This window comes from Entelurus aequoreus, linkage group LG17, assembly GCF_033978785.1.
Source record: "Entelurus aequoreus isolate RoL-2023_Sb linkage group LG17, RoL_Eaeq_v1.1, whole genome shotgun sequence".
In the NCBI taxonomy this organism is placed as follows: domain Eukaryota; kingdom Metazoa; phylum Chordata; class Actinopteri; order Syngnathiformes; family Syngnathidae; genus Entelurus; species Entelurus aequoreus.
Genome location: NC_084747.1, coordinates 36,414,443 through 36,438,428, shown reverse-complemented (window position 1 = coordinate 36,438,428; position 23,986 = coordinate 36,414,443). Strand labels below are relative to the sequence as shown.

At 43.4% G+C, this 23,986-nt stretch overlaps 1 protein-coding gene across 5 annotated transcripts in view; it reads left to right on the top strand.

The window, feature by feature from the left end:
- Positions 1 to 23,986, top strand: part of LOC133632857 (calsenilin-like) — a 138,273-nt gene that overhangs the window by 110,301 nt on the left and 3,986 nt on the right. For 4 of the 5 annotated variants that reach the window (XM_062025613.1, XM_062025614.1, XM_062025616.1 and 1 more), the window contains exon 3: positions 22,755 to 22,879. In XM_062025613.1, the coding sequence (XP_061881597.1) occupies positions 22,755 to 22,879 (125 nt within the window). Of the gene's footprint in view, positions 1 to 18,649; positions 18,898 to 22,754; positions 22,880 to 23,986 lie in introns of those variants that run through there. The other variant, XM_062025617.1, reaches the window with a different exon arrangement.

The following is a 23,986-nucleotide window of genomic DNA, read 5'->3' as shown; positions in this document are numbered from 1 at the left end:
TTGTATTATCAAAATACCTTTCCATGAATTTGCATTGTATGTTCAAACCTCTTTGCCAGTGGATGTTTTTATTACGAGGGGCCACACGGGCAATTTCCTAGGCTTCCTCTAGGGCAGACCTGGGCATTCTGCGGCCCGCGGGCCGCATCCGGCCCTTTGTGCGTCCCTGTCCGGCCCGCGTGAGGCCAATTATAAATTACAAAATAAATTTGAAAAAGTATCTATGTCGAGTGTGCAATACAACTGTGCTGCTTTTGTTTTGAAAATCGTTATTTGTATTACTTCCGTGTGGACGTATGCGTGTGCGTGATTGTGAGTGAATGTGAACAGCTGCAATCATTAATTACAAAATAAAGTTGAAAAAACATCTATGTCGTGCGCGCAATACAACTGTGCTGCTTTTATTTCGAAAATTATTATTTATGGGCGTGTGTTAGTGTGTAACCTGCGAGTGAAGGTGCACATGCAGCGACAAGTGATGCACGGTTTACACCCGAGACGCTAAAAAGAGAAAAGTTGATGAAGAATGGCGTGTTTCCAACAAGACATGGACTGCCATGCAACGTTCCCTCTAAGGTGCGTGCCTGCGCAATTGCGCACTGCTCAAGCGTCTGCTGCGCGCAGCAAATATATGCCGCGCACCAAATCAAATCCCATCTGAATTCTAAACAAAATAAACATATTTATTCTATGTAATTTTGCAATGCAACTTTGAGTGACAGTGACAACAAGCGGCCCTAACGGTGTTCGTCAACACCGTTCAATTGAACACCGTTCAATTATTGTAACGTCTATCGAGATGCTTCGAGGCCAGGAATTATATCGATCACTTTATTGAGCAAAACTGTTTATATTCGGCCATAACCACACCAAAAACATAAGTAAAACACTTCTATCTCGAAAAACTAGTCATTTTCTGCCGTACAAACCAGGCCAAAACCAACTTGTCATCTGTCACCAACACGCATAGCACTAAACCACTGGTGCGTTTATGGCCACACAAAAAGTCGGACAACTCAAACATCACACAAAGTTACCATATGACTCCTCAGTCATACGTGTGCTTATTTTACTGTCATTTATTATTAATGTTAATTTATTTATATTAGTCATGGAATGCTGTTACATACACTATGTTGAAGTATTACTATTATTATTAATTATTATTATTATTTATCTTACGGTATATATCAAAAATAATATTGAGCAAAATTTAATTGAAATATTGTCGATGTGGCCCTCCAGCAGTGCTCGGGTTGCTCATGCGGCCCCCGGTAAAAATTAATTGCCCACCCCTGCTCTAGGGTGCCCCGCAAGGATGAGGGGTAAAAAAGAATCATGTTGATTTGCTCAGCTTTGTTCTCATTTGCTCTTCAGGTCAGGATGTGTGGGCGCCATTTACAGGCAGTCTGTATCCATATGTACAGTATAGTCCAATATAATTCATATTCAATGGGGTTATAATAAAATAATTATATAGTCACATTTGGGGGTAACAAATTGGTACCAGTCGAGGAAAATGAGCAAACTACATTAATTCAGTCAGCAAAGTCCCATCCTTGCCGTACACAGCTTGGATGGTTCCCTGCTTCCGCCTCCTGAGGTGCCGTATGGTCTTCCAGAACAGCTTTGGTGCCGCCCGATAGTCCTTCTCCATGGATTCCCCGAACTGCTCCCACACCCTCTGCTTAGCCTCGTCCACAGCCACGGCCGCTGCCCTTCGGGCCCGTCGGTACCTTGCAACTGCCTCCGGAGTCCCCTGGGATAACATACCCCGGTAGGACTCCTTCTTCAGTCGGACGGCTTCCCTGACCACCACTGTCCACCAGGGTGTTCGAGGGTTACCGCCCCTTGAGGCACCTAAGACCTTCTGGCCACAGCTCGCATCTGCAGCTTTAGCAATAGAGGCTTTGAACATTGCCCATTCCTGTTCAATGTCCCCAACCTCCACAGGGATGGCAGAGAAGTCCCGCCGGAGGAGGGAGTTGAAGTCCTTCCGGACAGAGGACTCCTCCAAACGTTCCCAGTTCACCCGCACTACACGCTTGGGTTTGCCAGGTCTGTCCAGAGGTTTCCCCCGCCATCTAACCCAACTCACCACCAGATGGTGATCAGTTGACAGTTCAGCCCCTCTCTTCACCCGAGTGTCCAAAACATACGGCCTCAGATCAGCTGATACGATTACAAAATCGATCATTGATCTTTGGCCTAGGGTGCTCTGGTACCAGGTACACCTATGAGCATCCTTATGCTTGAACATGGTGTTTATCGCAAGTCCGTGACTAGCACAGAAGTCCAATAACAATCCACCACTCAGGTTCAGATCAGGGAGACCGTTCCTCCCAATCACGCCAGTCCAAGTATCACTGCCATTGCCCACGTGCGTGTTGAAGTCCCCCAGCAAGACTATGGAATCCCCTGCCGGCGCCCCATACAGGACCCCATGCGAGGTATCCAAGAAGGCTGAATACTCTGAACTCCTGTTTGGTGCGTATGCACAAACAACAGTCAGAGTTTTCCCCCCTCCAACCCTAAGGTGAAGGGAGGCGACCCTCTTGTCCACTGGGGTGAACTCCAACGTACAGGCACTCAGCCGGGGACTCGTGAGTATCCCCACACCCGCCTGTGCCCTCACACCCTGAGCAACTCCAGAAGTGAACAAGGTCCATCCCTTGTCCAGGAGTGTGGTTTCAGAGCCCTTGCTATGCGTAGAGGTAAGCCCCACCAGATCCAACCGGTAGCGCTCCACCTCTCGCACCAGCTCAGGCTCCTTCTCCACCAGCGTAGAGACGTTCCACGTCCCGAAAGTCAGCCTCTGCTGCCCCGAATTGGTCCGCCCGGAGCCTCCACTTTCACCGCCATCCACTTGGCACCGCACCCGACCCCACTGGTTCCGACCGCGGGTGGTGGGCCCACGTGGCAGAGAAGATGGTGTGTCCACGTAGCTTCTTCGGGCTGTGCCCGGCCGGGCTCCGTGGCAAGCCCGGCCACCAGGCGCTCGATTACGAGCCCTTCCTCCGGGCCTAGCTCCGGAGGAGGGCCCCGGGCTTCCTCCGGGCCGGGTACCGCATCCTCTTTTAGTGTAGTTCATGGGGGGTATCGTAACCCTGATGGGGGGGGCATTCGGGTGCTACACCTTGCCCAAGGGTGACCCGGAACTATGTAAGGCAGGGGCGTTCAACTCCCTGAGGCTTAATACAAGCCCACATACCTTGCTGACTTCAAGTGAGGAAGTCGTGGGGCGTTGGAAAGAGCACTTTGAGGAACTCCTGAACCCAAATACATCAGACACACCCTCCCTGATAGGAGCAGGGCCTGAGGATGATGGGGGATCGACGTCGATCTCTCGGAGTGAAGTCACTGAGGTAGTTAGACAACTCCACAGTGGCAAAGCTCCGGGGGTTGACGAGATCCGTCCAGAAATGCTGAAGGCTCTGGGTGTTGATGGACTGTCTTGGTTGATACGCCTTTTCAACATTGCGTGGAAGTCTGGGACAGTGCCGAGGGAGTGGCAGACTGGGGTGGTGGTTCCCCTTTTCAAAAAGGGGGACCAGAGGGTGTGTGCTAATTACAGGGGTATCACACTACTCAGCCTCCCTGGGAAAGTTTACGCCAAGGTACTGGAAAGGAGGGTCCGGCCGATAGTCGAACCTCAGATTCAAGAGGAGCAATGTGGATTCCGTCCTGGTCGTGGAACAACTGACCAACTCTTTACGCTTGCGGGAATCCTTGAGAGGGCCTGGGAGTATGCCTATCCAGTCTACATGTGTTTTGTGGATTTGGAGAAGGCGTATGACTGCGTCCCTCGGGAGATCTTGTGGGAGGTGCTGAGGGAGTACGGAGTGAGGGGAACCCTGCTGAGGGCCATCCAATCTCTGTACAACCAAAGTGAGAGTTGTGTCCGGGTGCTTGGATGTAAGTCGGATCCGTTTCCAGTGGGGGTTGGTCTCCGCCAGGGCTGCGCTCTGTCACCTATCCTGTTTGTGATTTTCATGGACAGGATTTCTAGGCGGAGTCGTGGCCATGGCGGAGAGGGTATACGTCTCGGGGGGCTAAAGGTTGCGTCACTGCTGTTTGCAGATGATGTGGTCCTGATGGCACCTTCGGTTCGTGACCTTCAGCTCTCACTGGATGGGTTCGCAGCCGAGTGTTCAGCGGCTGGAATGAGGATCAGCATCTCCAAATCTGAGGCCATGGTTCTCAGCAGGAAACCGATGGTTTGTACAGTCCGGGTAGGGGACAGGACTCTGTCCCAGGTGGAGGAGTTTAAGTATCTCGGGGTCTTGTTCACGAGTGAGGGAAAGATGGAGAAGGAAATCAGCCGGAGAATCGGAGCAGCTGGGGCAGTATTGCAGTCTCTCTGCCGCACTGTTGTGACAAAACGGGAGCTGAGCCAGAAGGCAAAGCTCTCGGTCTACCGAGCTATCTACATTCCTACTCTCACCTATGGTCATGAAGTGTGGGTAATGACCGAAAGAATAAGATCGCGGATACAAGCGGCCGAAATGAGTTTCCTCAGAAGGGTGGCTGGCATCTCCCTTAGAGATAGGGTGAGAAGTGCAGTCACCCGAGAGAGACTCGGAGTAGAGCCGCTGCTCCTTCGCTTGGAAAGGAGCCAGCTTAGGTGGTTCGGGCATCTCGTGCGGATGCCTCACGAGCGTCTCCCTAGGGAGGTCCTCGTTGCACGTCCCACTGGGAGGAGGCCCCGCGGCAGGCCAAGGACCAGATGGGGGGATTACATCTCCTCTCTGGCCTGGGAACGCTTCGGGATTCCCCAGGAGGAAGTCGCAAATGTTGCTCTGGAGAGGGAAGTCTGGGGGTCTTTGCTGGAGCTGCTGTCCCCGCGACCCGATTCCGGATAAGCGGTTGAAGATGGATGGAATGACATTAATTCCATCCTGTAATTTGATTTTGATATTATTTTTTTATCTTGATAGATTGAAAATTAACACCAATGAGTTGACTGATGAACATTGTCACATAATTTATTCAGAAAGTATAAATAACAACAAATAAAGATAGAACACTATTAACCGCAACATGTAAGTGTAAAAAACAATATTATAATTTGTACATTTTCAGAATGTGCTTGTTCTATTTTTAAACAAAGAAAACAATCTGAAGTTGTCTTTATTTTTAAGTTATCGTGCCGTGATTTTACCAGTCCCGACCACTTAGGAGTAGATTTTTCTCCATGTGGCCCCCGATCTAAAATTAATTTGACACCCCTGCCCTAGACCTCTTCCCTCACAGGTGACAGGAATATTAATATTTCTAAAAAATAAAACCAATGAAAATTACAAAGTAGTTTTTATTATATCCCTCAACAGAAGTCTTTTGACACTTTTCCAACCAAAATATACATTTAATACATGTGGGCTTATCTTAATTGTGCATGCATGTGGGCTATCCCTTTTTCAAATACACAATGTAAACACAAACCTGTCGTTTTACCTAAAGTTCCTGTGTCCAAGGTTAGGATGAGGAGAAGAGCTGGATGGCAGAGTATAGGGATGGGGGATTAAAAGTGTGAGGCTGACCAAAGTTATGAAATGACGGAGGAGACGCAGGGAGGAGGCGGTAAGCAACTGCATGCAGAGAAAGCAGGAGGAAGACCAGGAGAGTGAGCCGAGAGGAAAGAAGGAATAGCCAGAGGTTTAAACTGTTTGGTGGTGAACCTCGGGGTGCAGAGGGGGGGGCGGAGTCATGCAAGTATTTGCCGGGGAGGTTGTCTTCTCCCTCATTTTGTCAGGATATCCCTCCACTCCACGGATGTGTCGCTATTAAAGTGCCTTCACTTACTCTTCTATATGTGGACCTGGATTTGGACGGAGTCACCTTTAATTGAACTCTACCAAAAGATGCATTGATGATTTTGGGATTGTTGAATCACGGAGCAGAGCAGAGAGAGGATGTTTAAAGTGTTTTTTGGCTTATTTTGAGCATCACAAGTATATGGCTGATTACTGCTTGGTCACCATTGTGAAGTTCATTTTGACAAACTACTTTAAAATTGTGACTTGCAAGCTGTGCTGTGGTCTGTTTTGTCTTTACTGCATACAATGGGGTGATTTATTGATGATTTGCAACAGTGTTTTGCAGTTTAAAGGCATGAATGGTAAAGCAGACATTAGTTCAGTTTTGTCATGAAAATGGATATAAAGAGTGGCACCAAAAAGTGCACATCTGCAGCTGAACCAAACATGTGAATCAGTGTTAAGCGATGATGTGAGGACTTTTAATGGCTGTTAGCTTTACGACGAGAAATTTGCAGGAAAGTGACTTTTAACGTCTCTTTTAATGCACTCTGATAAATGGCCCCCGTCTTCCCTCCTGGATCCGGACAGGGATGTTGTCCATATATGTCGGCTTCCACGTTTTTTCCACTTCAGCATCAGTGTTGACATTACAAGCCGCTTATTGGTGTCTTGGATACAAACACATGCAGTCTCCAACCTGTCAGGCTGCTGAGCAGGGGTGAGAACACTTGCTCACAAAGGGCTGCCCGGCCCACCGTGACCCGGGTCGGCCCGGTCTTTCATTCTCAAGGCTTGGCCCTCCTCCCCCCGCCGTTCGGCAGCCATGGGGATTCAAGGCATGGAGCTGTTTGCCATTGGGGTGGTCATCATTCTTTTCATGGCAGTTCTCAAGCAGTTTGGCATCCTGGAGCCCATGTCTTCTTTTGAAGGTAACACCATGGCACATAAACGTCAGTGTTGTTAGCCATTGCGAAGTTGACCTACAAAGTTTTGAGGGGAGGAAAACAGAAGAGTCCACTGGCACAAAGCTTGGGGTAGACTAGTAAAGGGAATGACAGGGGACATTCTGTTATTGTAAGCTTTTACTTTTTATTATGTTTCCATAAAAGTGCATTTATGATCAATTAAATGTAAATGTTACACTAACATGAATTGCTTGCCTGTTGTTTCCATTTTTTTAATTTTTTTTTGATAGGATAGGTCTTTATTGTCATTGCACAAGTACAACACAACTTTGTTTTCAACACAATTATTATCATTATATTTGCTCCAGCAGCAAAATGTCAATTGCTGGTTGGTAGTTATACAATAGGTTAGCGGTGGGTGGTTGGCTTGATGAATGGACTGAATAGGTACATTATGGGGACCATTGATTGATTGATTGAGACTTTTATTAGTAGGTTGCACAGTGAAGTACAAATTCCGTACAATTGACCACTAAACGGTAACACCCGAATAAGTTTTTCAACTTGTTTAAGTCGGGGTCCATGAATGAATGTATTTATTTTTATGAATAAATAAATAAATGTGGAAATACTGTCAAAGCGCTTTGAGTACCTTGAAGGTAGAAAAGCGCTATACAAGTATAACCCATTTATCATTTATAATTAATTAATTTATTCCGGCAGACAGACATATATGGCAACACTTCATCACTCTTTGTAATTTGACAGACATGCAAAGAATGCTTATCCATGTCCCGCCCCTAATTTATAATCAACTTATATGTTGGTTATATATGTTGGTTATATAGTCCAAGTTTCAACAGCAGATTTGATGGATACATGACAATTTCAGAACAAGTATAACATATGATAATGACAAGTCAGTATACATACACCAATATGGATATAATAGCATTGAGCGACCATGAGATTAGCTCCATCTTGCCTGGGTATCTTTCATCTTCTGAAGCCTTGTCTGATGTGTTATGTCCCTTATTCCACATTGAGTTCTTTTGCACCTGTGCCACAGTTGAGATAGTCCAAACATCTAGTCATGTTTTTGATAATTTCCCAACAACACTCCATAGGGACAGGTGTTGCATGGATAGTAGGGAAAGGGTGAATTTGTCCATGTATACAAAGGGACCCATAGCAAAAGGAATGTATGGATTGTATGTAGCGGTCACTAGGTAAGCAAGGTTGTGTTGTGGGTTAGTGGGGATAAGGATGTACCTGGGGAGATGGGTATGTGTATGGATTTTAGGTACCATAGGTAGATGGGTAGGTGGTCCGACACATTGTTTGCTCAATACATGCTAGATTAGCTAGATTGCTATGCAAGGCAAGAAAAGGTCTATGTCAGTGGGTTTGCAATTGGGTTGATTAATGGACTTAATGGGCATACGTGGAGCAAGGTGTAGGGAAGGCTTATTGCACGATGGCACCAATAGACGGATGGATGGTCAACTGATGGATGGACTCATAATGGGTTAGATGTATGGAAGGATAGATGGAAGGTTTATTTATAATTGGGTAATGCACAATGGTCAATGGGTTTGTAAATGAGTTGATAAATAGACCTGATAGATATGAGGGCTTGTAGGCGGGATGTGTTGGTTTCATGAATTGGCCGAAGGATGGATGGTAGCCAAGTTGATGGGGGATTGTGTCAATGGATCGATATACCAAATAAGGGTTAAAACATATACAAATTTACTGTATGGAGGGATCCAGATAATGCTCATGAATAGATGGGTATTGATGAATAGTAATTAGCCATGTTGGTGGCTGGAGGTTGAGGGCTCGGTTGGATTGGGAAGAGGTGGTCTAAAGTAGTGTTGGATGTATTGGTAGGATGGATGATAGTTATAGCCAGAATGATGGTCGGTGACATTGTCATTGAGTTCAATAATGGACTTATGGGATACAAAGGTGGCCAAATGGGGAGAGTGGACGGTTGGTTGCATGATGTGCCCAATAGACGGAAGGATGGCACCTTAGTGGGTAAGAAATTGGTAAAATGGACCGATCATGAATAGTATGGAGGGAGGGATGCATGCTAGTTATGGCCAGGTATGTTGAATAGGTGGGTGTGTAGATGAATAGGTATTGTAGCCAGGTCGGTTGGTGGAGCTTCAAGACTTAATTATGGATCAGTGGTATCTAAGTGGGTAGATTGTTGATGAAGGGATGCATTGTAGGTTCAGGAGTTATACCATGGTAAGGAAAGTTAGTCACATTGTGGGTTAATGAACAGATAGATGGGTATGGATGAATGGTGGGAAGTAGGCTGGTCCAACAGAGGGTTGGAAAAATGGTATGTAATGCCATAGCTAGGTAAGGAAATGTTGGTCAGTGGGTTTGCGATTGAGTTGATGAATGGACTTAACAGATATGAAATAAGTTTGGTGGGTTTGTTTAATTATTGAGTAAGTGTATAAATGTTCTGATGGAACGATGTATGAATGAAGAAGAAGAAGATCTTTGTTGTCACATGTACAACGTATGTACAGTGAAATGTTGTCTCTGTCTCATTTGAGCCATCCTCTCTAAAGAGGTTAAGCAGTGTTGCAACTGGATGGACATACAATTGATTTATGTATTTAATAACCATAGCGGGGCCCATTGATGGGCCGCGAGCACCCCCTAGAGAGCCATTAAAAAATATCCATTTCCCAGCTGTGGTCCGTATGGGCCACAGAGGTACTCGGTTGTAATGCACTTTTCCACCACTTGTGGCAGTAATGGAAATATCAAACAAACAATAAGTCTGGAGATAAAAAGTCATTTTTATTATTCATTATTAATTTAGTGTTTTATTTTGGTACTACATCATTGTACGTCAATTTATTTTTCGTCAGTTATTTATAAATCTGTTCTTATGCACTATATTTGGCTATTTTTGTAATTAGCCTGACTTAAGCTTAATGTTTGTGTTAAATAAATAATCTTGGTTGTAAACTGTAACAAGTCGGTTAGATATTATTATTGAATATGATTAACATTTTTCTTATCGCATGGTTAAATACTGTGGGTCTCATCTACATGGAGCCCAAAGAACATGCGCTAAATAATGTGTGCAAAACTATGAAATTGTGCATACTATTAGCGAACAGTTTGTAGGTTATTTACTAAGTATCTACTAAGCATAACTGATAATAAGTACTAAAGTGGTGCAGACCGCCCTATTTATGTGAGATTTTGCATATGGCAGTATAAAGACCGGCATTTCCTGCACATTCATGGCATCATACTCCAACCTCTGGGGTTTTTCTATGTTGTGGAACATGCAGGTGACAACTATAATATGCACCACCTTGCGATCTACACAACAGATCTCATATTTACCACGCCGATGGTGCACTCTGGGCCAAAACGAAGGCAATAATTGTGATGGTGTGCCAAACTGGTCATATACAAGAAATTAAATTTTTCAAAAAGTTTATTTCATATACAGTAGAATGGTCATGTAGGATTCATATATAAAAAACAAAACAAACGGCATTCAAAAAAATACCAACAGACACATTTAAATGACTTTGATGTCTGCTGGCTCCAATAAATTCCTGAAGTCATCAAGCAGCTATAAAATTATAAAATAGCATTGCTAGAAAATCTATATCTGTCTAATAATTGTATTTGTAACTGTCCTATGTTGACAAGTAAACAGACAGAGAATTATCTTCGTCTGTCTTCGCACCGCAATTGCCTTGTACCTCAAAGCCATTTGTAGGTAACTGTGCCAGTTTGCACAAACCTTCCAAATGTGCATATTTTAGTACAAGCGAACACTTAGTAGATTAGGTCCTGTGTGTCTGTAATTGCCACTGCAAGGACATTTCCATAGGTTTGGTTCTAGTAGGCCATTAAAGCATATCTTCTTGAGCAATGTAGGTCTTTTTGACTTTGGTCTTTGGGTCAGTGTCTTGTCATCAGCATACCAAGACAATTACAGCGAAACAGGCGCCACATTAGTGTTTGTGGTATTGCTTAGCATCAGTCAGTAATACATTCAACAAAAGCACCAGTAATGTTCTTTTCTTTTATTATTCATCACTCCTTTCTATCCCATCAGCTCTCTGTCCCTGGCCCTCCAAGTCTGTAGTGATACACCCCTGGTTTAGCATTACTTCACATTAAATATACATGGGGTATTGAACAGGTTTTCTCCAAGATCGCCTAAATATGGAACCCCGGGAGAACACCCCCAGGGCTCTGAAGGACATTCATCATCCATCCAAAAGGGCTCATTGTGTGTTGCATCATAATCCTCTGATTCAAAGTGAACTTTTTTTCATTTGTCCTACCAGTGGCCATGTTTCTGGGACTTTGGTAGGTTTGTTGACAAGCGAGAATAGAGGTGAGAGTAACTAAATAGAGCTGATAGACTAATAAGATCTAATTTATTTACATCATTCTCCGGGTACCTTATATCACCTTTGTGTTTATGCTTATTATTAATTCTCCATAAATTTAGTCACATTATAAGTGAATGCAAAATGGAACATTTTGTGCCGAGAAACAAAGCCAGAGACAGTGATGGTTGTTCCAGTCTGGTCGTCTCGACTCTGATGTCACTTTTGGGTTGGGTCCAGTTATGTTTCGAGTTGCATTGCATATCAGCAATTGATGTTTTGCATGGATTTGTTTGCTCGTTTCCTTGTTTGGGTATCGGTAGATCACATTATTTGGAGGATGGAAAAGTTTCAGATAGAAAACTTGCACCTTAAAAATTGTTTGTTCAAAAAAACTAACTGCTTTAACAAAAGTTGTATATATAAGTTAAAGTTAAAGTGCCAATGATTGTCACACACACACTAGGTGTGGCGAAATTATTCTCTGCATTTGACCCATCACCCTTGATCACCCCCTGGGAGTTGAGGGGAGCAGTGAGCAGCAGTGGTGGCCGCGCCCGGGAATAATTTTGGTGATTTAGCCCCATAAGAATATTATTACTATGTTAACCCTAAAGAGGTCCTTCAAATTAATTCACGTCCATAAAAATGACATCTTCCTAAAAAATCCTCTCAAAACATTATACATTAATATTATTTTAAACTTAAAACGAGTCAATCTTTGAACTACTTTAGTATGTTTAGTATGTCGGATACTGGTTACAAATGACACCAAGGCATCCAATCATAAGATTAATGCATTTTTACGTGAGCTTGCACACAGTTTTGGATGCCTCTGAACGCTGTGTTTTGCAGTCTTTTTTTTAACAGTGGGCCATTTGTGACATCACAGATTGACGGACGTACTTATGTGGGCATTTCTAGTGTATGCTCTCTGCCTGACCCTTCCTCTCTGCTGAGCCGAGAATGTTGGCTGCTGCATGGAGCCTTCCGTGTCTTACGGTCCCGTCTCATGCCTGCTTTGATGTGTACAAAAAAAAAGGATTTCTGTGTTTTTACGCTTACCCAACTTTTCCACTACAAAGGTGCCCGGGCCTCACTTAAATATTAACACTGAATTAGTAATCTTACTCTTAATTTTAATCGTATTCAATAACTATATATAACACTGTTTTCAACTTAATCAAGTCTTAGGTCAGGCTGATTACAAAAATAAATATTGATCAATTATACTGCAAAAGTAAGGACTCATAAAAAACTGATGGAAAATAAATGTTCATAAAATTATGCAGGGCTAAAATAAATACATTCTAACTAAATTACGTAATCAATAATAATAATATACCTGTTAATAAAATTAAAGGGCAAAGGAAAATACAGATTCACCACAGGTTTGCATATAAGAAACTTTTCTATGACTTTAGCACCAGACTACCGGTACTTCTGTTTGTTTGAAATTGTCTTTACTGCCACAAGTGGTGGAAAAGTGTATCACAACTGAGTACCAATGCGGCCCATACGGACCACAGCCGTGAGACACATTTTTTGGCGGCCCTGTAGGGGGGTGTTTGCTGCCCGTTGTTGGGCCTCGAGCACCTATAGTTAAGACACACTGTTCCAGGTGTACCTAATGTTGTGACCGGTGAATCTATATAATGTTTATTAAAGCTTATTGTGTCTGTAAAAAAAAAGAGTAATGTTTGTCTTCAGTAATTTCAACTGTATTCTGTGTACAGGGGCGGAACGTGGAGGGGTTCATTTGCATCTGAAAGGACAATCCTTCCCAAACAACTGTTTTGCAGGCATACTCAGAAAGGGGGTTAATAAACTTGTTGATAGGGCAACATTTACACCAATACTTATCTAGACGATAAGGAAAATATGTTAAATATCTATTACAATCATTATTGGTCCCCTCTAAACCTCAAGGCCAATGTGTTTAAATAAGCCTGCACGTTTTATTGAGAAAATTAAACCAAAAGAAAATGTAATAAAATGTGTTTATTATTATTAGGCACTGAGATGGATCAGTGATTGACTTGTTTTCCCTAGAGTGTAATTTTTTAAAACAAAAACTCTTGACGTCCTTTGTAGAAAAAAATGTTAGTTTGCCAAAGACTGTTGAGAAACAAATATCCCATCCATCCATTTTCTACCGCTTGTCCCTTTTGGGGTCGCGGGGGATCGCTGGAGCCTATCTCAGCTACAATCGGGCGTAAGGCGGGGTACACCCTGGACAAGTCGCCACCTCATCGCAGAAAAACAAATATATATATATATATTTGAAAACGTTCCCCCAATTTAAACAAGTCAATTTTGTGAGCAATACATATTAAACACTAATTATGTGGTCAGTTTAGTTACATAGCGCCACAACAACAAAAAATTGAAATAAATAGTAACACAAAGAGGCCCTGCGATGAGGTGGCGACTTGTCCAAGGTGTACGCCGCCTTCCGCCCGTGTGCAGGTGGGATAGGCTCCAGCAACCCCCGCGACCCCATAAGGGACAAGTGGTAGTAAATGGATGGATGGAGTAACACAAAGACATGCTTCATTTTCCATACAAACAATTATCCAACATTTGTAGAGATACATTAACATTTCAGTAGCAAGTCACACTTCCTGAAAACAAGTTGAAATAGTTTTCTGCATGCTTTCAATAGGAAAAGTAGCACTACCAAGTGAACTAATGCCATCCATCCATCCATCTTCTTCCGGTTATCCGAGGTCGGGTCGCGGGGGCAGCAGCCTAAGCAGGGAAGCCCAGACTTCCTTCTCCCCAGCCACTTCGTCCAGCTCTTCCCGGGGGATCCCGAGGCGTACCCAGGCCAGCCGGGAGACATTGTCTTCCCAACGTGTCCTGGGTCTTCCCCGTGGCCTCCTACCGGTCGGACGTGCCCTAAACACCTCCCTAGGGAGGCGTTCGGGTGGCATCCTGACCAGATGCCCGAACCACCTCATCTGGCTCCTCTCGATGTGGAGGAGCAGCGGCTTTACTTTGAGCTCCCCCCGGATGGCAGAGCTTCTCACCCTATCTCTAAGGGAGAGCCCCGCCACCCGGCGGAGGAAACTCATTTCGGCCGCTTGTACCCGTGATCTTGTCCTTTCGATCATAACCCAAAGCTCATGACCATAGGTGAGGATGGGAACATAGATCGACAGGTAAATTGAGAGCTTTGCCTTCCGGCTCAGCTCCTTCTTCACCACAACGGATCGATACAGCGTCCGCATTACTGAAGACGCCGCACCGATCCGCCTGTCGATCTCACGATCCACTCTTCCCTCACTCGTGAACAAGACTCCGAGGTACTTGAACTCCTCCACTTGGGGCAGGGTCTCCTCCGCAACCCGGAGATGGCACTCCACCCTTTTCCGGGCGAGAACCATGGACTCGGACTTGGAGGTGCTGATTCTCATCCCAGTCGCTTCACACTCAGCTGCGAACCAATCCAGTGAGAGCTGAAGATCCTGGCCAGATGAAGCCATCAGGACTACATCATCTGCAAAAAGCAGAGACCCAATCCTGCAGCCACCAAACCAGATCCCCTCAACGCCTTGACTGCGCCTAGAAATTCTGTCCATAAAAGTTATGAACAGAATCGGTGACAAAGGGCAGCCTTGGCGGAGTCCAACCCTCACCGGCAATGCGGACCAAGCTCTGGCACTGATCATACAGGGAGCGGACCGCCACAATCAGACAGTCCGATACCCCATACTCTCTGAGCACTCCCCACAGGACTTCCCGAGGGACATGGTCGAATGCCTTCTCCAAGTCCACAAAACACATGTAGACTGGTTGGGCAAACTCCCATGCACCCTCAAGGACCCTGACGAGAGTATAGAGCTGGTCCACAGTTCCACGACCAGAACGAAAACCACACTGTTCCTCCTGAATCCGAGGTTCGACTATCCGGCGTAGCCTCCTCTCCAGTACACCCGAATAGACCTTACCGGGAAGGCTGAGGAGTGTGATCCCACGATAGTTAGAACACACCCTCCGGTTCCCCTTCTTAAAGAGAGGAACCACCACCACCCAGGTCTGCCAATCCAGAGGTACCGCCCCCAATGTCCACGCGATGCTGCAGAGTCTTGTCAACCAAGACAGCCCCACAGCATCCAGAGCCTTAAGGAACTCCGGGCGGGTCTCATCCACCCCCGGGGCCTTGCCACCGAGGAGCTTTTTAACTACCTCAGCAACCTCAGCCCCAGAAATAGGAGAGCCCACCACAGATTCACCAGGCACTGCTTCCTCATAGGAAGACGTGTTGGTGGGATTGAGGAGGTCTTCGAAGTATTCCCTCCACCGATCCACAACATCCGCAGTCGAGGTCAGCAGAACACCATCCTCACCATACACGGTGTTGATAGTGCACTGCTTCCCCTTCCTGAGGTGGCGGATGGTGGTCCAGAATCGCTTCGAAGCCATCCGGAAGTCGTTTTCCATGGCTTCCCCGAACTCCTCCCATGTCCGAGTTTTTGCCTCCGCGACCGCTGAAGCAACACACCGCTTGGCCTGCCGGTACCTGTCCGCTGCCTCAGGAGTCTTATGAGCCAAAAGAACCCGATAGGACTCCTTCTTCAGCTTGACGGCATCCCTCACCGCCGGTGTCCACCAACGGGTTCTAGGATTACCGCCACGACAGGCACCAACTACCTTGCGGCCACAGCTCCAATCAGCCGCCTCGACAATAGAGGTGCGGAACATGGTCCATTCGGACTCAATGTCTAGCACCTCCCTTGTGACATGTTCAAAGTTCTTCCGGAGGTGGGAATTGAAACTCTCTCTGACAGGAGACTCTGCCAGACGTTCCCAGCAAACCCTCACAATGCGTTTGGGCCTGTCAGGTCTGTCCGGCATCCTCCCCCACCATCGCAGCCAACTCACCACCAGGTGGTGATCGGTAGAAAGCTCCGGCCCTCTCTTCACCCGAGTGTCCAAAACATGAGGCCGCAAATCCGATGACACAACTACAAAGTCGATCATGGAACTGCGGCCTAGGGTGTCCTGGTGCCAAGTGCACATATGGACACCCTTATGTTTAAACATGGTGTTCGTTATGGACAATCTGTGACGGGCACAGAAGTCCAATAACAAAACACCGCTCAGGTTCAGATCCGGGCGGCCATTCTTCCCAATCACGCCTCTCCAGATTTCACTGTCGTTGCCAACATGAGCGTTGAAGTCCCCCAGTAGAACGAGGGAATCACCCGGGGGAGCACTCTCAAGTACTCCCTCGAGTGAATCCAAAAAGGGTGGGTACTCTGAGCTGCGGTTTGGCGCATAAACGCAAACCACAGTCAGGACCCGTTCCCCCACCCGAAGGCGGAGGGAAGCTACCCTCTCGTCCACCGGGTTGAACTCCAACATGCAGGCTCTGAGCCGGGGGGCAACAAGAATTGCCTCCCCAGCCCGTCGCCTCTCACTGCCGGCAACGCCAGAGTGGAAGAGAGTCCAGCCCCTCTCGAGAGAACTGGTTCCAGAGCCCTTGCTGTGCGTCGAAGTGAGTCCGACTATATCTAGCCTGAACTTCTCCACCTCGCGCACTAGCTCAGGCTCCTCCCCCCCAGCGAGGTGACGTTCCACGTCCCAAGAGCTAGCTTATGTAGCCAAGGATCCGACCGCCAAGTGCCCTGCCTTCGGCTGCCGCCCAGCTCACATCGCACCCGACCTCCATGACCCCTGCTATGGGTGGTGAGCCCATTGGAGGGGGGACCCACGTCGCTTCTTCGGGCTGTGCCCGGCCGGGCCCCATGGGGACAGGCCCGGCCACCAGGCGCTCGCCATCGTGCCCCACCTCCGGGCCTGGCTCCAGAGGGGGGCCCCGGTGACCCGCGTCCTGGCGAGGGAAATCTGGGTCCTTTGTTTTTATTTTTCATGGAGGTCTTCGAGCTGCTCTTTGTCTGATCCCTCACCTAGGACCAGTTTGTCTTGGGAGAACCTACCAGGGGGCATAAAGCCCCCGGACAACATAGCTCCTAGGATCATTGGGACACACAAACTCCTCTACCACGGTAAGGTGGCAGCTCAGAGAGGAGAAGACTGAACTAATGTAACAATTCAAAATTGAAGGCCAGCGGCCAAGCAACATAAAGGGTTGCATTAGCTTGTGTTGGGATAAATGTGGGTTAAAAAGTGTGTTTAATGGTTTTCATCAGGAAATATTTTGTTACAAATGTGCCCTTTTTTGTCATAGTGCCATTTAGGCAAATTAAAATTAATAATAATTGACCCCAAAAAGGGACAAGCGGTAGAAAATGGATGGCTGGATGGATGTTGGCCATGTGATGAGGTGGCGACTTGTCCAGGGTGTACCCCTGCAGCTGAGATAGGTTCCAGCACCCCCCGCTAACCAGAAAGGGACAAGCGGTAGAAAATGGCTGGATGGATGGATGGATGTGTTTCATTAAACAAAATAAACATACAGTCAATCCATATTGCATGTATAGCTGCCAAACAAGACAAGTAAAAAAAACTAAACGTGTGTGGGGGGGGGGGGCATATTCTACAATATTTTTGCACTAAATTAAGCATTTTCAAACATAAAAATGGCTGAATGAACAAAAAATATCAATACTGCGGTATTGGCCTCGAGATGAGACCAAACCAATCAGATCACGCTGTTCAGTAATGTGGCCACTGATTGGCTCAGCCTCAGGCAGCCTTATTATATTGGATTAAAAGAGTGTAAAGAAGACTAGAGGGTGTTATTTCATGTCTATAGGGTTCTCTAGTTTAAAAGTGTATTTAGAAACTAGTAAAGAGGTTTTTTTTTTTATGCTTTTGCTATTAAAATATTCTATTTGTAATTAATGAGTCCTACTTTGCGAAAATTCATTAATCGGGGTCATGTCTGGGAGCAATTAACAGCGGAAAAAAGAGGGATTACTGTATTCATATTTCCTTCAAAGGTGCAAGTCTTTCTATTCTGCTATTTCAAGTGGTTTCCACTAGAGCACAGCAGAGTGCCAAGTTTTTGTCAGACAATGAGCTAAGTTTTGCTAACTAATGTAACAGAACCATCAAAATCAATCTCATCCTGATGAAATTGATTGATTGAAACTTTTATTAGTAGATTGCACAGTACAGTACATATTCCGTACAATTGACCACTAAATGGTAACACCCGAATAAGTTTTTCAACTTGTTTAAATCGGGGTCCACGTTAATCAATTCATGGTAAAAGAGAGTGAGCCCACTTCCTTTTTCATTACACTAGAAGAGCATGTCAGGACTCTACTTGAATCGCCGTAAGCACGTCCCAGAGGAGACCGTGAAACAATTAGAATGTGGGTCACTGCCAGAGCTGCCTGGGAAAATAGGATAGAGGGGACATGTTGACCTTTGACTAAAAACAGAGTATCTGTTTTTGATGACGGTGATATAGCATTGGCTTAAGTTTCTAACAAATTGGGTACAGATTCAGTTAAGCTTTTTTCTTCCGTCATAAGTAAATATTTGGACCTAAATGACCTTAACAAAGGGAGTGAGATTATCACTCCCTGTGTTAGCGTGAAAAAATGCTCTCCCGAGATCCACCGGCTCTGAAGAAAAAGGGACAGTCAATTAAAATGGCAGAGCTAAAAAGAGACGCAGTCAGGGAAAAAGTGTGACAGAAAGAGAGCGACGAGTGGAGTGACGGGATGGTGAACCAAGTAACGATGAGAAGGTAGCATCAGAACGACCCGGCCAAGGAAAGTATTATAGAAGACGAGGGCACAACGGCGATGAGCGTTCGGTGGGAGACGGAGGGCCTCCAGACGGTTGGAATTGTGTGTTTGGTCATCATGTTCCTCAAACTCATGCACCTGCTGGGCCTCATCGACATCACCGAGACCGGTGAGGTGCAGGATGACTTTGTTCGGTTGGGAATTTATTGACATTTCCGCACTACTTTCTTTTATCTTCCCTAGAGTTTATTTAAATAAAATGACTGTCACTTAATGTATGTTATAAAATGCTGCAATTGGCTTACAAAGTATGGTGCTTTTGCCTGATTGTATAAAACACATATATCTTTGTAGTGTCTCTGAAATGGGATTTGTTTATAGCGCAAAACTAAAATAACATTGACTCGAATATTAAAAATGTGTACTTTTAATATATATTTACATATATACTGTATATATATATGTATATATATATATATATATATATATATATATATGTATATATATATATATATATATATATATATATGTATATATATATATATGTATATATATATATATATATATATATTATAATATATATATATATATGATGTTATATTTTTATTCTCATTGTTGCTTTTTATTTTTATTCTTATTGTAATATTTTTCTATTTTGTTTACAATTATACCCCCATTATTTACTTTTTACTTTTTAAATTTGATCTCAATTCTGTACACTGCTGCTGGAATTTTAATTTTCCTGAGGGAACTCTTCTGAAGGAATCAATAAAGTACTATCTATCTATCTATCTATCTATCTATCTATCTATGTATCTATCTATCTATATATAGTAACACTTTAGTATGGGGAACATATTCACCAATAATTAGTTGCTTATTAAATTAACAAAGACTTAATTTAGAGTTATTTGGACACTAGGGGAACATATAAGGGTTAGGGCTAGGGTTACTAATAAACAATAATTCTGAGGTTATTGAGGGAACACTCTTAGTTAATGGCTTACTGGTTGTATAATAGGGCCATGCAGAATAAGGCATTAATAAGTACTTAATGACTAATTAAGAGCCAATATGTTACTAATTTGCATGTTAATAAGCAACTAATTAATGGTGAATATGTGTTCCCTATAGTCGAGGTTTCTGTGGTTTATCCGTTATACAGTGCTCAATACCGGGGTAGAGCGGAATATACGTTAGGTCAGGAAAAAACACAGAGGCTATTTCCTCCCTACAAGCCTGTTTCCTGACCTAACGTTTGTGTATATATATGTATATATATATATATATATACATACACAGTGATTCATAGGGTAATTCAAAAAGAATACGCAGAAATCATCACGCATTTATTCCGTTTTAGAGCACTGTAATAGACTGAATCAATTGTCATTTGATTGGTCATGTAATCCTATCGGCGCCGCTCAATTGTGGGAAGACCACGTGCTTATTTACCCTCAAAATGGCGACTCCTCAACAGAAGGCGTTTTGTGTGCTTAAGTTCGCGAAAACTAATGCCATTGTCACGGTGCAGCGTGCTTTTAGAACAGAATTTGCTATTGATCCACCCCATCGTGAGAGCGTTCGACGGGGGGTTAAACAGTTTAAAGACAATGGCTGCTTGTGTAAAGGAAAGAGTCCAGGAAGACCTTGCTGACATGAAAGATTGACTAACAGCAGCAATCAACACAGTGGATCGCGACGTATATATATATATATTTATTTTTTCAGTTATATATACATATACTGTATATATATATATATTTATTTTTTCAGTTATATATACATGTACTGTATATATATATATATATATATGTGTGTGTGTGTATATATATATATATATATATATATATATATATATATATATATATATATATATATATATATACTACCGTTCAAAAGTTTGGGGTCATGTTGAAATGTCCTTATTTTTTAAGGAAAAGCACTGTACTTTTCAATGAAGATAACTTTAAAATAGTCTTAACTTTAAAGAAATACACTCTTTACATTGCTAATGTGGTAAATGACTATTCTAGCTGCAAATATCTGGTTTTTGGTGCAATATCGACATAGGTGTATAGAGGCCCATTTCCAGCAACTATCACTCCAGTGTTCTAATGGTACAATGTGTTTGCTCATTGGCTCAGAAGGCTAATTGATGATTAGAAAACCCTTGTGCAATCATGTTCACACATCTGAAAACAGTTTAGCTTGTTACAGAAGCTACAAAACTGACCTTCCTTTGAGCAGATTGAGTTTCTGGAGCATCACATTTGTGAGGTCAATTAAACGCTCAAAATGGCCAGAAAAAGAGAACTTTCATCTGAAACTCGACAGTCTATTCTTGTTCTTAGAAATGAAGGCTATTCCACAAAATTGTTTGGGTGACCCCAAACTTTTGAACGGTAGTGTATATATATATTGACTATTAACTTTGACTTTGATTATAAATGTTAACAAAAAATCTATATCGGTGAAATCATATTTCATTAAACATGTTTTATTGCTGTAGTCCGCTTCATTGATCAGCATTTTCTTAAAATTGGCATCATACCTCCTCTGTTGTTTGCTAACTTGCCCAAACTTCTCGCTTGTGTCCCATGTTGTATCCCTCCAGATTTCTGGTTTGTTTGTGTGAGTGACAGAAAGAAAATTATTTGACTCCTTCTGGCTTTCCTGACAGTTTCTCTCGGTTAGGAACTATTATAGGAAAGTTATTTCTGTATTACTGATTGGCTTGACAAAGTATTAACAAATAATGTCTCTGAAATAATGCATTGACCTGAATAAGACCGCCCTGAATATTTTATTAATTATATTTCAAGGCTGCTGGACTGTTGTTAGATGCCGCTGCTTTAGTGATCAGCATTATAATACAATAGTTAAGAACTCTTCTGTTGTTTGCTAACAGCCCATGACAACCTTTTGTGTGCGAGTGACAGGAAGAAATGCTCGGACTCGTTTGGGGAGTGTTTTTTTTTGGTGCCACTTCCTTTGCATGTGTAAATATAGATTCCGAATATAAGACGACCTGTCTTTGATAGACTTTTATTCAAGGTAAAAAAAATATTGTGTTATGTCCGGGTCAAAATAATATTATAGTTTTTGAAGGAATCAAAAGTCACATGGCGTTGTGGCTTGTAATACTTCACAGGAACGCAGATGGTTTTGTAATGCAAACGTCTTTGGGATCCATTTTCCATTTGTGTTTTAGCATGGCACTTTTAACGTTTTTAATTTAACAACAACTTTATTGTTGTTGGTAAAGTTTGCATTGGCATCAAACTGTAATGCATCATACTGAGAGCTGTTTCTGATCATTTGACCCATTTACCAAAGTATTGGAAACACTTCCCCAGTATTATGCAATGCAGTTTCATTGGCAGATGTATCCAATGTTTAAATGTGGACAAGATGCAAATGTGTAAATATCCTTATTGTAGACAAGGCTTCAGAAGTGTTAGGTCATCACAGCCTACTCCCGTCCGTTCTAGAAACATCTTGAGTGTGTGATCTGACTCTATTTCTTTCTTTTGTTTCTTCCTCTTACTATCACTCTCCATACTGCTACTCTCTTTCACTCCATTCTGGTGTCTACACCTCCTCCTCCTCCTCTGTTCTCTGTCTAAAGATGGTGAGTACGGAGACGGTTGGAAGCCCACCTAAACTTGCCCCTGCCTTTTTGTTTTTATTTTGAATGAATAATCGTTTATCTATCTCGGCTATGCAGTGCTTTCTCTTAGCGTGTGTGAACTGGCAACCAAAATCAATCAAGCACAATTCCGCCATAAAGAAAGTACCTCTTTCTGCCTGTTGCTTGTGAACTTTTTGGCTATTTCTCTCTACCTGCTTCCTCTTTTCTTAACTGTGGGATCCCAGAACCACCCCCACCCCCCTGAACTTTGGCCTGTATCATGCACTCAACCTCTGCACCCCACCTCCCATGCCCCCTGCTTCTATCCTCATCTGTCCATCCGTGCATCACTCTCTGTATTCTCTCTCTCTTTCTCTCTCTCTGTCCCACAGACAGCAGCGACAGTGATCTGGAGCTGTCCATAGTACGTCACCAGCCGGAAGGCCTGGACCAGCTGCAGGCTCAGACCAAGTTCACCAGGAAGGAGCTTCAGTCTCTCTACAGAGGCTTTAAGAATGTATGTTTGCAACTTCCTTGATACAATACATCAACTTGGATATTTTTTTGATTTTCTTCTAATGACTATGTTTCATTTGACATTCTTCTCTCTCTCTCTCTCGCCTTTTTCCCATAATAAAATAATGTTTTACCATTACAACCTTTTTCATGTAATACTGACACTTTTTTCCTCATACTGTTCTAAATTTTCCAACGTTCTCTTTGTCTTGGACATTTCTCTTTGTGTCATGTGTTTGTGTTGTATTTTCTGGAATTATCACAATTTGATATTATCACTTTCCTTGTAATGTTTTTTTCTCATATTATGACAATTTTTTGGTAATAATGGTTCGTCTTTTCTCTAGACAAGCTTTTTCTTGTATTTGGTTGTACTTTTCTGGTAATGTTCTGGCTTTATTTTAGTTTTTTTCTCGTAATATTACAACTTTATTGTTGTAAAGACTTTTTTCTTTCTGTTTTTTTGTTGAGATTTTTAGGTCTTAAGGAACTATTTTCTAATAACACTACAGTATATGAACTCGGTATGACACAATATTTGTATAATAGTATAACTTTTCCTGTACTATCCAGATTTTTTTTCTGTCTCGTTACACATTTATTCTATATTTTGTCTCTTTTTTTGAATAGGACGAATTGTTCATGTTATCATCTGGTTGTATTTCATTTTTTCTCGCAATATTATCACTTTTTTTCTCACAATGTTAAAACGCTATTCCCATAATAACCTTTTTTTTGTAATGTTCTGCTTTTATTCCACATCTTTATATACAGTACAGGCCAAAAGTTTGGACACACCTTCTCATTTCAATGTGTTTTCTTTATTTTCATGACTATTTACATTGTAGATTGTCACTGATCAACACTATGACACCTGTGAAGTGAAAACCATTTACTGTATTTCTGCCTGTTGCTTGTGAACTTTTTGGCTATTTCTCTCTATCTGCTTCCTCTTTTCTTAACTGTGGGATCCCAGAACCACCCCCCTGAACATTGGCCTGTATCATGCACTCAACCTCTGCACCCCACCTCCCATGCCCCGTGCTTCTATCCTCATCTGTCCATCCGTGCATCACAGATGGACAGATGAGGGTCCATCCGTGATGCA